The sequence below is a fragment of the Acomys russatus genome, chromosome 6 (assembly GCF_903995435.1).
Source record: "Acomys russatus chromosome 6, mAcoRus1.1, whole genome shotgun sequence".
Lineage (NCBI taxonomy): Eukaryota > Metazoa > Chordata > Mammalia > Rodentia > Muridae > Acomys > Acomys russatus.
In genome coordinates this window covers 31,005,554-31,022,023 of record NC_067142.1, presented here as the reverse complement: position 1 = coordinate 31,022,023, position 16,470 = coordinate 31,005,554, and the positions used below count along the sequence as shown (strand labels likewise).

General features: G+C 47.9%; 1 protein-coding gene across 1 annotated transcript in view; it reads right to left on the bottom strand.

The window, feature by feature from the left end:
• Positions 1-13,590, bottom strand: part of Rab7b (RAB7B, member RAS oncogene family) — a 46,363-nt gene extending 32,773 nt beyond the window's left edge. Inside the window, 4 exon segments of the mRNA XM_051147350.1 lie at positions 3,776-3,991; positions 4,483-4,609; positions 5,286-5,353; positions 13,433-13,590. Of these exon segments, the coding sequence (XP_051003307.1) occupies positions 3,776-3,991; positions 4,483-4,609; positions 5,286-5,338 (396 nt within the window). The 5' untranslated portion in view covers positions 5,339-5,353; positions 13,433-13,590.
• Between the last annotated feature and the right edge of the window lie 2,880 nt (positions 13,591-16,470).

The following is a 16,470-nucleotide window of genomic DNA, read 5'->3' as shown; positions in this document are numbered from 1 at the left end:
TTGCATATGTATGTGCATATTTATTGTAGTAAAATATACACCACATAAAACTTAGTAGTTGGGGCAGGTGAGATGGCTCAGTGTTTAAGAGCACTGACTGCTCTTCCAGAGGTCCTGAGTTCAATTCCCAGCAACCACATGGTGGCTCACAACCATCTATAACGTGATCTGATGCCCTCTTATGGTCTGCAGATGTATACGTAGGCAGAGCACTGTATACATAATAATAAATAAATTAAAAAAACTTAGTAGTCATGTTTAAGCATATAATTCAGGGCATTAATATATGGTATGCTACCATCATCACTACTTGGATCCAAAATTTCTTCCTCCTCAAATCTAGCAATGTACTTTTAAATACTTATTTTCCTTTAATTAAGAAGGAAAACCAGCTGTGTTTTCCAGGCCTGTCCCTTGGAGAAACCACGGAGGATACAAATACATTTCCTTTAATTCTCAAATAATCTAAGGAAACCATCTTCTGGTTTCCATGGCAGAGCAGAGGTTGGAGGGGTCCTAGGGCATGCAGAGAGCATGGCAGACCTTGGGTAGCCTGCTCAGCCAAGTTGCTGAAAGGAATGGTGCCTGCCCCCTCAGCTCTGTGCCAGTGAGCGCAAGCCTCCCTAGCTACACTCACTTGGCTAGTCTTCCCTTTCGTCATCCCAACTGGAGGTGACAATCTCTTTGCTAAGGCAGCACCTCAGTAAGGAGGTCTGAGGGCAGGAGCTGCACCGCCATTTTTCTTGGCCTTAACAATATGGAGTCTTTGTGTTGAGTCTCTCTGCTTTCTCTTCCCACATCCTCTTCCCTGCTTCCCTGAGCTCATTTCACTATTGCTCAGTACCTCTTACTTTTGGTTCCTACTAGGCCATCTCCTTTCAAAACCCTCCTCTGGGCTTCACCTTCCTGACAGACACACTTCCTTTATCTTCCCCAAATCATCCTTTATCCATCCCATTCAGCCAATCCTGGCTTCTCCTTGGGTCTCTGTCTCCCTCTCATCATCTCCATTGAGGTCATTCCCATATCTGCTTCTGCACAGATGAGGCAGGGCTTTGGCTTACCTGGTGCCCCATTGCTTCGTTCATCTACTCGTTCCTCTTCTCTAAAGCAACGCTCACCCCCAGGTGTTTGGCTCAGACCTCTGTCTTATGAACCATCACCCGCTCTTCACCTAGCCTGGCATCCCTCATTCACTGGATGTATGTGACCGGCTTCTTTTCTCCATCAACACAAGGCTGCCACGACTCAAAGCAGCCAGGGCTTTTTTTTTTCCTGCCAACGATCACCCCATTTCCCATGTTCTTTATAGAGTCATATCCAAATACAAAACAGGCCTTCCTTTCTGCAACCATGGCGGTCCTCTCTTTTAAACCCACACTACCGTCTGATGCTCCAACTCCCCCGACCCCTTTCCTTCAGGTTTTCTCAGAGCCCTCCCACCTCCATACCCCCATCCTTTGATTCCCTTGCTTGGGAAAGCTTCAGTCCCAGGTCCTGTATTCCTAGCATTTACTCTAGCAGAGCTACTGAAACACACACCACAGATGCTACCTCAAAGCTCACAGCCCCCTCCTTCAGCTGAGCCGTTCATGTTCCATTAATTCTTGCCCTCCATCAGCTCATCCTCCGGTGTTTGGATTTATTACCCAAGAAATCAGAATCCAACCCTAAATTGTATTAATTTTGGGATCTAGGAATGCTAGAGAGATTCTAGACACCCAACCTTTACCATGAGTCTTAAGTCTCCTTTTTGGTCTCCTTCCTCACGGGAGGGTGGTACCTCTTACTTCATCGAGAACGCCCTTGCGCCCCCTTCTCCTGAACTCCCTCAGTTTGACACACAGATGTATGAAAGAAGCTGCTAAAATGGATGTTTGGGTCTTGGCATTGTAGTTTGATTGACTTCAGCTGAGCAGTGGGATGGCCTTGAGACCATGTGTATTTCCAAAGGCTCATGATGAAGAGTCTCTTAGATGTCACTAATGCCCGCAGCATGAGCACAAAAGGCTTGGAAGGAAGGATTGGATAGGAGTCCTTGGAGAAATCTGTGTTGTAAATATAGGTACTCCTGCCTCCTACAGGAGTTGGAAGAGAGCCTTGAGGTTGGTTGCTAACATGTGGCCTCTGGATACACACACACACACACACACACACACACACACTGGGGTCTGGCATATACCTGAAGGTTCCAAGGTGAAAGGTCATGAGGTGGAGAGAAAGAGCTAGCTCTTTAGAAGATGGCCAGAATGCATGAGTATGTCTAGGCTAAGTGTGGCTTCCATAGAGTGACAGGCAGGTTGGAGCTCCTAAGAGGAGAGATTGCAGTTGAAGGGGGAGTGCAAGATACTTGTTTCTGTAAGGCACAGTGAAATGCCACCTGGGTAGGAAGTCTGAAAGACCCAAAGGAATGACTGACAAAAGAGGAAATCTACCACAACTGACAGACTGGAGAACACAATGCTACACCACGGAATACCCACAAAACAAGAACTGTCCTGCCCCCCTCAGCCACTTCTTATTCTTCCTGCTTCACTTCAGGCAGGACTGTACCCCAGAGCTCCCATCTGACCTACGCAGGTGGGGATTGTGAACTTGTAAAGCTGACGATTAAGTTCCCACTGCAGCTGGCCCAGTCAGAGAAGACTTGGATTACTGTCTGAGAGAGGATGGGTGACTGACACTGAATTTCCAACCTGACCAGGCCACACAGAGCTGACGACTTGATCCCAGCACACACTTCTGCCCTGAGGTTTTGTTTTTAGGCATCCCAAAGCTGATGGGTCTCCTCGCTGCTTAAAGTTGTTCTCCAAGCTTCTCAAGTTCCAGATACCCAAACTAAACATGTCCTCTCTGAACAGGGACCTTGCCTCTGAAGGTGGGTGCAGCTGGAAGTACCCCTTCAGTCTCCCTCTGTCCCTCCCTCCCTCCATCTGTTCCTCCCTCCCTCCCTCCTGTCTGCCCTATACTTCATGGCACTAAGTTTTGGTCCAGTTCTCCTGAGGTTTTCTGTTTAAAGCATTGTGCAAACGGTGTTCAGATGCAACGGCTCAGTTCCCCATCATGGTTTTCCATTAAAAATGCTGAGATACTGTGGTTCTGGCAGCTCCTTTGGGTATTATTTGGGCTTCAGTCAGTACAAAATACCTTCATCTCAAGCTTCATAAATGAAGACAACCTCTATTCCTTTTTAGCTAGCAAGTAAAGGTTCAAAGAACTGTCCACTTTATAGCCATGTGATGGCTATTACCTACACAGGTAGACAGCCACTGTGGTCATGGGTAGACCAGTTGTCAAAGCATTCATTGATTATGCTGGATATGTTTGACTTAGTGAAAAAGAATTAGTTGCCTAGCAAACTTTTAGATCCAAGAACTAAAACCTTCAGATACCCGTGTGACTCTAGGCAGAAATAGTGTTCTAAGATGAAATCAAATTCCCCCAAGAGCTCCTCTGAGCTCTTAACTCTCCTACTGTTCTTCATTTCTCAGTTCACACCATACTGTTTCTATAGTCTAGAACTCACTTCTAGGAAGCCGGCTCTTTACTCTGGACTGAGATGTCCCTTCATTGTGATCTCTGGTTCTCCAAAGTGTATAACTGTCATTGCTTTTACCATGTCGTACCATAATTGTCACTATCAGGCTGTGGATTTCTTGAGGCGAGGACTCTGTCAGCACTGTATGTGAGGACCTAACACAGCACCAGGGATGCAGCTGCTACCTACAGTTTGTTGAGTGAATGAATGAATGATGAACGAATGAACACACAGTACCTTCCTGTCTTCCAGATCGATTTTGTTCCCAAGCACCACCATGGGATAGGGCTGGTCCATAGGGATGATCTTGGCCAGGACATCATTCCTCCAGATGTCCAGGGTTTCAAAGGACTCTGGGTCAGTGACATCAAATGCCAGGATACAGCCATCAGAACCTTTATAGAATGTCGAGACCATGGAGCGGAAGCGCTCTTGTCCACCTGTGTCCCAGATCTGGAGGAGAAGAGCAGCGCCCCACAGGGCTCTGATGGGTGCGGCTGAAGGGAAGCCCAGCAAGGCTGTGTCATGCCAAGAGCTTCATTTCTGCATGAGGAAAGCCCTGGTGTAGGTGTGCACAGCCTTTCCACACCCAGGCACTGAAGCCCCCACCCCACCTCACACTCCACCACAGCTCTTACTTTTTCTCTAGGTTATTAGGACAGAGGTTGTTACCCCAGCTCCAAACAATAAATATTTGTTGACATTTTGGGTCCTCCATCTTTGTTACACTATTCACCTCTGCTATAGTAGATAAACAAGTGTGTGTGTGTGTGTGTGTGTGTGTGTGTGTGTGTGTAGTGTGCCCAGGGAAGAGACTAGGGTTAGCCCGTGAGTTCTACTTTGCTGATCTCTCTCCAGACCCTCTGAGCTTTTAGTGCATGCTGTTGCATATTTGTGTGGCTTTCAGGTGTGTGTGTATTACAGAGGCAGAGAAGGTTGCTCACCTGCAGCTTCAAAGTTGTGTCGTCCAGTATAATAATTTTGGAGAGGATGCTGGCCCCCAGTGTGGTCTGGTATTCCTCGAAAAATGTTTTGTGTACATATTGGTGAAGGAGAGAGGTCTTTCCCACACTGAGGAAAAAAAATTCCACACATGTGTAAACTCATACCTACACACACACACACACACACACACACACACACACACACACACACACGGTCTATTCTCAGGACATTACCATGACCTGCAGTCCTTTTCCTTTTTTCTTTTCTTTTCTTCTTCTATCTTTTTTTTTTTCCTGAACCAAAATTGGCATTTAAGAAAGTGACCCATGGTGGGGGAGACATAGAAGAACAATAGTACATAGCTAGGATGGGCTGGCTTAGGCTTCTCAGGAGAGAGAGAATTGCTCAGATTTGAAATTCCTAGAGTCTGTGCTCTAGAGACCACTCTTTGGGGAGCAAAGGATAAGAAACAGTTTCTAGAAGTGGAGATCAACCAAAATGAGCAGTTTGGGATAAGGCTGAGTACAACAGTTCTTAGAGTTTTGTTGGGCACAGCAGGTCGTGGGAGGAGCCAGAGACGCAGAGCAGCTACACAGCCAGTTACCACAGAGTTGGCCCCAAACCAAGAACTTTTTGCTAGCTTCTTTCTCTCTGCTAAGCTCCCTTCCTTAGGTAGGATGCAATTCTGCTGTCACTCTCACTCAGAAAGGGCCCCTTGGAGATGCGAGTCCAGGCTGGTGGCCTAACTGCTCCCAGGTGAGGCCGTTCTCCAGTGAACACGTGACAGCTAGCCTTGGCTTACCCGAGTGCACCAACAATGATAAGTTTCAAGTCCACTTTCTTTCGGGGATTCATGAGGGGCTTCGGAGCCTGTGGGGAAACAGAAGTTGTCACACTGGCTGCTCACTGAGGCTAACCCTACCACATCCTGTCACTGCAGCCCTCCCATGCATTCCCCCACCTCACCCCCAACCCTGCTACACCTTAGCAGTAGCTAGCATTTAGCATTCCCATCTGAGCTGCTTTTCTCTGGTTTATCAGCATTGGCTAAGGACTCCAGTGAGGCTGTCGTCCTGAAGGGCACACATGGCTTACACACCCTCCCTCTACTGCCCCTTGCCAAAGTTCCAAAACCGACGACAATGACTCACTCATTCACCTTTCAGCTCTGGGAGGTAGCCCGGAGTGCCGAACAGCAGGACCAGATCTGAACAGAGACCTCACACACAGCCCAGCCTAGAGCCAGGCATGGAGGCCAGTGTGGGAAGAGGGCATGGGGTGGGCAGGACAAGGGGTCCATTGTCAGCCTGCCTGGAGGCTTTGGATGGAAGACAGTCCCTCCCCCAGCCAAAGGGTGCTGCACATGCAGAGCTCTTTGCTGCAGCTGGAATGGGTGAAATCGGTCCCCGTTTCTGGAAAGCTACTTGGCAGCATGTGTGGTGAGCCTCAAAATAGTTATGACCTCTACTTCTAGGAATTTTTTTTCCCCTACAGAAACCACCAGAAACTTGGGCAAAGACTTTTTTTTTTTTTTTTAACTTTTTTATTGATTCTTTGTGAGTTTCACATCATGCACCCCCAATCCCAAGCATCACCTTGTTCCTTTGCACCCACCCTCCGTCCTTGCAACCTCCCCCACAAAAGAAAATAAAGTAAGACAGGATAAAAATAGCAATAACCTTGTCACGGAAGCTGTGACATGTCGCAGTGTGTCCCACAGTGCACACTTTTGTCTACACATCTTTACTTGAAAGTGTTCATTGCAATGAGCCATTGGCCTGGTTCAAGGCCTCTGGCATCTGCTACACTACCAATAACTATCTACACAGTGACTCCTCTCAGATGTCCTATTGTTGTCCTGTGTCGTAGAGATCCTGCAGCTTTGGATCTGTAGGACTGGCCCTTTCACATGCTCCAGCGGATCATAGATGGGGTAGATGTTGGGGTGGGCCACCTCAAAGGTCTGGATCTGGACCTGGGAGGGAGCTGAGTTGGTCAGCCCGCCAGCTCTTCTACACCCATCACCAGGGTGAGCGCTCCAGCACTGTTCCAGCTAGCTCACCCAGTGCTGTAGCCAGCAAAGGGCAGAGTTAGCTCTCCTGTGCTCAAGCACTCAGGGGCCTACCAGCACCCCAGCCACTAAGGTCAGCTCTCCTGTGCTCAAGCACTCAGGGGGCCACCAGCTCTACTCTGCTGCCCAGGTGAGGTGCAGGGTCAGCTCAGCACAATGCCTCAGGCAGCAGGCCAGGCCAACTGCCGTAGGACCACAGACCAGACATGGCACTCAGCAGCAGCCTAGGCTGGATGGCAGAGCCGGCCACTCAGATCAGCATGGCCCTCTTTGGTAGCACGGCCCACAGATAGCTACTCAGTCTCCAGTGGCAGCCCAGACCATGGACATTCGCTTGGCCTTTGGTGGTAACTCAGGTCACAGACTCAACACAGACCCCAGCTGTGGGAGGATCATGGACCCAGCCTAGGCCAGGGCCTCACCATGGCCTCCTCATATCTTCCTGTTCTTCACTGCTGTTGAGAGGAAAGACTTTTCAAGACTTTCCTTCCAGCATTTCTTATAAACACCCAAGAGTGAACGGGTGCTTAGGCCAGGACACATAATGAATTTCGTAGTAGTCATTACAGTGGAGTTTTGGGTATGTTAGTATATGTGGGAAAATATTCATGCTTTATGATCCTAGTGAAAAGTTGTTGCTAAATTATGTGTGCAACGTTATCTAAGTATTAACTACTATCACAATTGGCATTAAATTTTTTTTCAGTGTTGGAGGTTGAATCTAGGGCATTGTGAATGCTAAGCAAGCACCATATGCAGAGCTTCCATGAAATACGAAATGTACACACTGTAAAATAGTTGAATCTAGCTAATTACTAATGCAATGCTGAACATAAATAAACATACCCCTTTCCTGTGAAGAGAATGCAGGAGAGCCCTGAACTTGACACTGAGAGCACCTACGATGAAACACAAAGGACTCATCTAAGAAACATCAGGAAAGAAGGAACGAGGACTGAGTAACACTAGAAAGTGTTCCCACAATACAGAAAAGGAGCCAGGCAGTGGTGGCACACACCTTTAATCCCAGCACTCAGGAGGCAGACAGAGGTAGGAGGATCTCTGTGAGTTCGAGGCTAGCTTGAAGAAGTGAGGCATGTGGTGTGCTGGGTAATATTTCCTAGGAGAGAATGAGATAAGAACTTCTGGGGATGGAGAGTGGAAAAGATGATTGATTTGCTTCAGGGGAGGAAGCAAGATTGAGGTGGAGTCTGGCTATCCCATTTCATTCATTCATTCATTCATTCATTCATTCATTCATTCTTCACTCATTAGCTACTTAGCAAAAATTCTCCATCTCCCAGGGATGTAGAGTCAGAGAACCAAAGACACTAACCTGGGATGGCATACTGCAACAGTGCTGCTGCTCACAAACTCTTGGAAAGAGGTGGGCCTCTGAGCATCAGTTATCTCTTTGGAAGAGGCCCAAGAGCAATGGAATTCTGTTTCCTAACACTTTGGTATAGTGTATTAACTTATCTTTTTTTTTAAAGATTTATTTATTTTATTTATTGCATATGAGTGCTTTATCTTCAGAAGAGGGTATCAGGTCTCATTAGAGATGGTTGTGAGCCACCATGTGGTTGCTGGGAATTGAACTCAGGAAGGGCAGGCGGTCCTCTTAACCACTAAGCCATCTCTCCAGCCCATATTAACTTATCTTAAAAGACCAACAGGACATCTTAGAAGGACTCAGAGTTCCAAAATGGAGGCAGAAGATGGGACAGCACCAGCTGAGTACTTGCAGTGGGTTGTACCATACTATGGATGTGCATCAGGCTATTCTCACCATAGCAGTGAGGTGAGTGCAAACAGGGCTCAGAGAAGGGTCTGTCCACTGGGATGTAGCTCAGTCATACATAGTGCTGGCCTAACTTGAACAAGGCTTCTACAGCTAGCATCACAAGGTGTGTGTTATTGGGGGCTGGAGGTGGGGAGGGGCAAGTCACTCAAAACTCACATAACGACACACTATAAGGAAGGCCAGAGAAAGCTCTTCTGTGCCCTGGTGCCTTCTGATCCCCAGAGTTTGGAGACCTGACGTCTGTGTGCATGAACATATGGGGTACTGGACTCAGATTTGCTGTGTTCAACAAAGCCTTAGGTGTACTGGGAAAAGGCAGCCAGACGGCTGAAGAGGTTCTATTAGAGCAAGGGGCCTGGGCCTGCTGAACAGGAGCTGTGTGTGAGGACCTGCGCTCAGCGGACACGTATCATGAGGAGAGGGAGGGAATGGGTCACACATATTGCCAGGTATGTCACACTCACCATGCTGACATTTATTGGTCAGACTCTGCTGAGAACTTTAAAGATGTGCAAATAAATAATAGCATGTTGTATGCATTAAGTGAATCAGTGTGTTATTGTGTTTGGTGTTCTGTTGTGGTATATTTGCTGGCACAAGTTGGGGTTTCTTTAGATTCTTAAGTTCTTATAGTGTTAGCTATTTTAGTGCACACACACTGTCTATATGGTTGGCACTGTTATTATGTCAAAGTAGATATTTCCAGGAGCTAATTTAGGGGTTCCTAACAACACACAGGCTGTAGTGGCGAGGGTAGGGGGCTGGGTTGGAGCTGTCGTTTGGATCCAGACTCAGCTCTGTAGACTGCATTGATGGTTGATAATGATGGCTGATTTGACAGGACCCAGCATCACTTAGGAGACAAACCTCTGGGCACATCTGTGAATGAGTTTCTAGACTGAGTTTATTGAGCTGGGAAAATACACATGGATGTACGATTCCATGGTCTGGGATCTGGAGCTGAGGAAACAGAATGCAAGCTGAGTATCCACATTCGTCTCTCCACTTTCTGGCTGCGGATGCAGTGTGAGCCCCAAACCCTGCTACTATGAAAGATTGTTCTCTCAAACTATGAGTCTAAACAACCCTTTGCTTCCTTAAGCTTCTTTGCTTGTCAGTCATTTGGTCACAGCCATGAGGAATATAACGAGCAAACCAGGGTACCAATACCCTAGGCTTTTGATTTTTAATAATAGACAGAATTTGAAGCCTGGAGACCACGTGGAAAATACTCTGTCATAGAGCCACATTTGTACACCTCTTTGAGGCGGAGTCTCCTGTCACTGCCCAAACTGGCCTCAAATCAGCAATCCCCTGCCTCAGACCCTCAAGTATCTAGGACTGTAAAAGTGTGCCACTTCACCAAGAGACTATGCCCTTAAGCAGATATGAAAGAGACCGACATACTTGCTCCTTAGAAACCCTGTCAGAGCACATATTTGCTCCACCTGACTCTCCACCAATAATACACCTTCTTCCTTAAAAATTAAATGAATTAAAAACTAATATATGGGTACTATAGCTATACTTCTCCCCCCTACCCTGTATCTTCTCTCACCTCTTCCTGTGCTTCCAGCCACACTCCCTCTCAAATGCATGCCCTCCTTTAATAACAGACTTTCTACACAAATGCCAATCCACATATATTCTGAAATATAAGGCCATTTTTAAAAGGATGAGGTGATGACATACACCCACCCATGATAATTTAAGTTAAAAAAACAAACAAACAAACAAAAAACAACTGTCTAAGCATTTGGCAGGGTGAGATTGATCCTGGTTCTCAAGAACAAGCACCAGCTTTCTGAGTGTGTTTCTGTGCTTAATTCTACACATGTGCATCCTGGAAAACGCGCAGACAGAAACACACCATCTAAGGGGAGACAGGAGAGGCAGAAGAGAGGCTAAGAAGGCGGGAGTGGTGGTGCATGGCTTTAATTCCAGCACTTGGGAGGCAGAGGCAAGCAGATCTCTGTGAGTTCGAGGCCAGTCTGGTCTACAAAGCATATCCAGAACAGCCAAGGCTACACAGAGAAACCCTGTCTCAAAAACAAACAAACAAACAAACAAACAAGCAAGAGAGAGAGAGTGGCTAAGAGTTTCCAGTGTATCTTAAGAATATATATTTTAAATTTGTATTCTGTTTCTGTAATTTAAAAATATCAAAAGAGTTACCTCCTCTTTTATTTCCCCAGTCCCACCCTGACTTAACCTTTACAAAGCATGTGTGACTGGATGGCTGCCCAGAGTGATCTGAGTGTGATTTCCTATTTGGACGAATCACAGTGACTTGGGGGAATGCTGGGTGGTGGTGAGACTGCCTCATGCCAGGCAATGACCGTGACTTTTGAGGTCAGAAAGCACTCTCTCTTCCCTAATCTACCCATGTGTGACCTTGAGCCGTGAGTGTTACTAACTTTGGAGTGTCTCTATTCCCTCGGGCATAAACTGGATGTCACTGAAGGCTGTGGCTTCCTCTGCAGACGGCATGTGTGTGTCATGTGATAGCATAACAGGACTCCAAAGTTAGGAAAGATCCTGATAACAGCTTAACACCTTCTGTGGGATGGGGATTGGTAGAGGAGGTCTGGGATCTGATTTGCAGTGGTTGCCATCTTTGATGATGAAAGCATGTCCGCTATTGCTGGTTTCAAGCTACAAAGGTAGGTTATGCTAGAAGGACCTCAGTTGCTTAATCTAAGCCATGGGCAATGCTAGGCTCATGGGAAACAGTCAGACATGCGTGAGTGCTTGTTTTGCTCACCAAGGGAAGGTTTCTCCTAGGGACCATGCGAGCACGCGCACACACACACACACACACACACACACACACACACACACACACACACACACACAGAGCTTAATTTCTTTGCAACACCAGATGCTGGGGAGAGAGTGTTGGGACATGAGCTTGAAGCCCCTCCTTTGGGTCCCACTTCTAATCCTCATAACTTCTTGACCCCTTCCACTGTCCTGATGTCCTTTCCAGATGTGCTCTGGAAGTGTGCAGTCACTAGAGACTCCCATAGCCTTGGTGTTTGATTCAGAGAGTGACTGGGGCTGGCCCAGTGCCGGGGTTGGAGGAGCCTGTTTGGAAGCCGACAGCAATGGGAGCTCCCTTGCCTACACCCAGGTTTCAGAAGGTAGTGAGGTCCCTTCCCTTGTCCTCTATCCCTGCCTGGGCTGTGGCTACAATGCCCCTTTCAGCCTCTTCCATTTGGCTAACTCCCAGCTTCAAAGAAGGAAGCAGGGCATCCCCTTGTCTGCAAGGCTGAGTCATCTTCACTGTTACTTAACAGTGAGTAGGAGGCTTGGAATGCCCAGCCAGCCCAGCCCATAGGCAGGACCACTTCTTCTCCAGCTCCTGCCCACAACACTTTGAAGCCAGAGGGGGTGGGGGGGTGGGCTCCGCCCATAACTTCTGTGCAAAGCGCAGAAGGCTGTGCTGCTGAGAGCCCTTGGGTCTGTGATTAGTCTGCAAGAGCTCTCGAGGGTCTCAGCCTTCACCTGCCAATGACCCTATCCCACGGGCGTCAGCCGGGACCCAGGATTAGCCTCTTGCCCTACGTGTCCTGGATGAGGTCCCATGTAAGTTTTCAGTGAGACCAGTGAACAGGGGCAGCTGGGAATCCTGCAGCAGCCCCAGCTTCCCTGCCCAGCACACCATCTTCCCTAACTTAAGCCTCTCTTCTCCCTTTTGCGCCCTGTAGTATTCTAGCAAACCGCGAACTTATAGGCTGAGTGTTGAGTGAGGTTCTGGGCGGGTGGTGGGGGCAGGAGGCTTTGTCGTCTGCCAGGATCACTTGACAGTCTGCCTCACCCACCAGAATCCTTGCAGGTCTAAACCTGCTTCCTCCACAAAGTACGCTCACAGTGCTGGTTTCAGAAAGGCCCATTATTCTTGTTCTTGAAGCTCTTTGGGGAGCTGTTTGCCCTGCTTCCCTAAGTAGACTGGCCATACCCTAGACAGTACCTTTTATCTCTCTGTCCCCCAAAGCATGGTGGGGATGCTGGGACTATAGAAACCTCCCCGAATAGTGATGAATCCATCCATGTGTCACCCTTCTAAGCATGCATCCATTCATCCATGCATCCATGCATTTGTCTATCCACTCACCCGTGCTGAGCATGCCTGGTATGCAGTAGCACAGTATATGTCTACGAATACCACCAATTAGTGTCTCCATAGGATCTCTGATCAATAAGCCCAAAGCAATCATTTTTATCAATACACTGTGCCTACAAGCACTTATAGAACACTTGCGTTTTACAAAATGCCCAGTGGATTCTTGAGTCAAAAACTAGTTGGCGGGATGGCGAGATGGCTCAGCAAGTAAAGGTACTGGGCAGAACCCAGGTAAGGGTAGAAGGAGAGAATCTACTCCACAAAACACTCCTCTGACCTCCACAGATATGCTGTGGTAAGTATGCACTCCCATCATTCACAACACACACACACACACACACACACACACACACACACACACACACACACACACACAGAACAACAAGAAAACTAGGTTAGTAGCCAGCCTAGAGCTGGATCTGACCACTTCTGATCACTGGCTCATACATTTTAGCTCTTTGCCAGGAGAAAACACATATGGATTAGAACAACCGGGACATTTTCCTATTTAGGGAGCTCATCTTTCTCTGATAAGGCCTGCATCTTCATCCCAGAAGGTTACCCTGTGCCAAGGAGATGCCAGATACCGCAGAATCGAGCCCTGTTGGAGGGCTCCAGTTTCTGGCAGGCTCTGCAGGTCTAGAGGCATGACACTACCCTCCTCTGAGCTGTCCTGTCTGGTACTGCAGCCTTTGCAGATCCCGTAGCTGGGCCCCAGATCTCTATGACTGAAAGGGAAGTCCTTTCTCCAACACACCCAGGAACTTTCTGTGGTGCAGGGGTCTTTGGGCTGGATTAAAGTCCCCCACCTGCCAGGTTCTTAGCCTCAGCCTTGTACCCTGTTTTTAGTCCTCTTCACCAACAGCCAAACAGTTCCGGAGCAGCTGAGCACATGCAAGGACAGAGAGGCTGCCAGGACACTTCCAGCCATGGCTGTATGTCACTCACCTCACACAGGTCGGGAGTTCTGGGTCTGGGCCTCTCTTCCCGAAGTGGCAGTTTCAATCTGGCCAGTGTTGAGGACGTAAAACGGCTTGGTGAGAGGCCACTTCCCTCTGAGTTTTCCTCCTCTCTTTCTGTGCACAGACTTGGGAAAGTTGCAAAAGAGGCTGGGCCTGGGTGACCTCAGCTGTGTGGGTGGAGGGGGTGGAGTACACTGGGAAAGCGAGGCTTCGGAGCTGTTTAGATTTAGGGCACCAGGAATATTTAGTTCGTAAGAACTCTGATTCCAGGGGATGAGGAACGGCAGGTTTGAGTTGGAGGAATTTTGGACAGAGGGCCTGCGAGGGGACATGTCAAATTTATAGGACTATACGAACATCTGCCTCTGTTCATGGGTGTCCCAGCAAAGGAGCCCTTTGTTGTTTTGTAACACTTGTAGAGCAGATTTGGTCCAGCCAGCAGCAAACCAGTGAGGCTGGAAGAAGCTCTGTTTTTAGGTTCTGCCCTCACCTGCACATCCCTCACACACTCATGCTTACACACACACACACACACACACACCGAGTATACACATATATACATCCCACACCCTGCCATGCTATGCATGTGTAACACACATATACTTTGTATACACACCCATAAATCCCTTGTGCCACACTCCTTAAACACACACTAAACACGCCCCGTTCCTCACCACACATATTCTATACCCCCCATACCCTGATTCCACTCACACAGAATATACTACACACACACACACACACACACACACACACACACACACACACACACACACACACACGCACACACACCATATCAGGCTTGTTAGATGTCAGGCATGTCCTGGCACCCCACAGTCCCACCCTGGGCCTCTCTGATAAGGTTGTTGAACCAACCGGAAGCTCCTAGACAAAGGCAGTAATTTAAAATGCTGCTAGTACACTGTTAATTTTAGAATCTCATTTCAATGTCATGAAACATGCCTTGGACAAGAATAGTTAGCAGATGAAAGGAAGGCAGAGTGAATTTAGACATGACTCTACAGATCTCAAGGGGTCCCCTTAAGGTGTATTTGATGTACCCCACATTCCTCACAAGTTAGGATTTGTCTCCTTGTAGACCTATTCCTTTGTTTGAATACTGTCCTGTTAGAAAGCTCTTCCTGGTTCCAGTAGCCTCTCTGACGGGGCTGTCCAGCCACCACATCGCTAAACCAGCCATAGAACTCTGCATCTGGAAAGCAGAGGGAGTAAGGAGCCTTGGATCCCACAGTTGGCCAGTTGTGCGCCTAGTGTGCATCCCACTGAAGAGTTTTTGGTGGAACAAAAATTGAAGCGTATTTTCTTATATCAACCAGCAAATTTGTTTGGAATAAGGGACTCATTGATTTCCATACTGAATTCGATACGGGAGACCTCAGGAAAATTCTGAAGTCTGTTTATCCAAGTGAGGTATTTTGGTTGCTCAGGAAGTCAAGGCTGTGTGATGATAATTCCTGGTTTACGGAGGCTGCTTGGCTCCTGGACTGTTGTCCTTTAGAAGATCCCCCAAGTCTGGTTGGAACTTAGATGAGAGAAGATTCTTCAATATTATTCTATTTCCCCCTCCTCCCAGACTAGCTTTTAAATGAAACTTTGCCTGTGTAGTTTGTGTGTGTGTAGTTGTGTGATGGTTCCTGGGGAGATGTGAACAAATGTCTCCCCAGATAGGAAGCCAACAACAGAGCAAAGTCAGGGTGCCACCAAAGTCCAACTTAGTAAACGGTGAGTTTTATTGGGGTTACTTACAGAGGCAGAAATGACTCAAGAACAGCTGTGTCACCAAAGCTCACCCAGTATAAGGGGAGAGCTCACAAAGCTGGGAACCTGGAAGGCACTGCGCAGCCTGCACACAGCTCAGTAGGATGCAGAATGACTCTCCCAGGGGGCTCAGGTGGTCTCACCTCATCCGTGCAGTTTAGTTGGTTTCCACCCCTTCTAAGCAGCCCAACATTCCTTACTGCTTATTTATGTTTAGGGAGGGAGGGGGTCAGGTATACCTGGTCAGCTTCAGGAACTCCCCGAAGCCTTGGAGTTACTTACTTCCTGAACTTAAAGAAAGCATCCCTGCAGAATGGAATGTCTCGCCTCCCTCAGCTTCCCTCTAAGACGGAGGCTTTATTTCAGAGGAAATTACTCCACAGCAATGTGATCGTGGGTGGGCATATGCTATAGGGATGCAATGGCACGAGGACTTGCAGAAGATGTCACAAGATGTGGTGATGATGGGGACCCTTGGGGTATGGGAAGTGCCCCATCTGCAGCTGGACGGGACACTGAAACTTGTTCTTTTTGGCACCGTTTGCAGAACTGTTTCCAGCGTCTTTTGGAAATTAAGATGCACCAGCCATCGGGCTCCAGTCTCCACTTCCTCCATCCACATGAGTCAGAAGTCAGCAGCTTTCCTTTCCCTCCTCTCTCATGCTGCACCAGAGGAGTCCTTGATGCCCATCCACTGAACACCCCACCACACCCACTCAGTCATTCGTAGTCTGAGTAGGCCAGACTTTTGAGAGGAGGCGTCACAAATGGATCCTAGTGTTGGCTGAGTAAAGACATAAGGGGATTTAGAAGTAGAAGATGGTAGCCCTAGGTGAGGCTGTGTGTGTTGGGCGAGGCATGTAGGTTCAGTTAAAGATAAGTGACTTGGGAATAGGCAGAGGAGATGCTACTCTCAGAATGCAGAAGTGAGCCAGCACTGGAAAAGCACCCAGCTCAGGCTGATGCCTTGTCTGTGCATAGTCTGCACTGCAAAGGTCCATCTAGGGTTTTGCTTGCTTCTAGAGAGATATGCAAGGGGTGATGGTAATGGTGTGCTGCTGCTGCTGCTGCTGGTGGTGGTGGTGGTGGTGGTGGTGGTGGTGTGTGTGTGTGTGTGTATGTGTGTGTGTGTGTGTGTGTGTGTGTTGAAGAGTAGAATTCCAGTGTGAATCAGGTTAGCTATTTGCCTCAGCCTGGGCTGTGTCCTTTCACTCTTCTTGCCAATAAGTGACAGTGTGGGCCTGT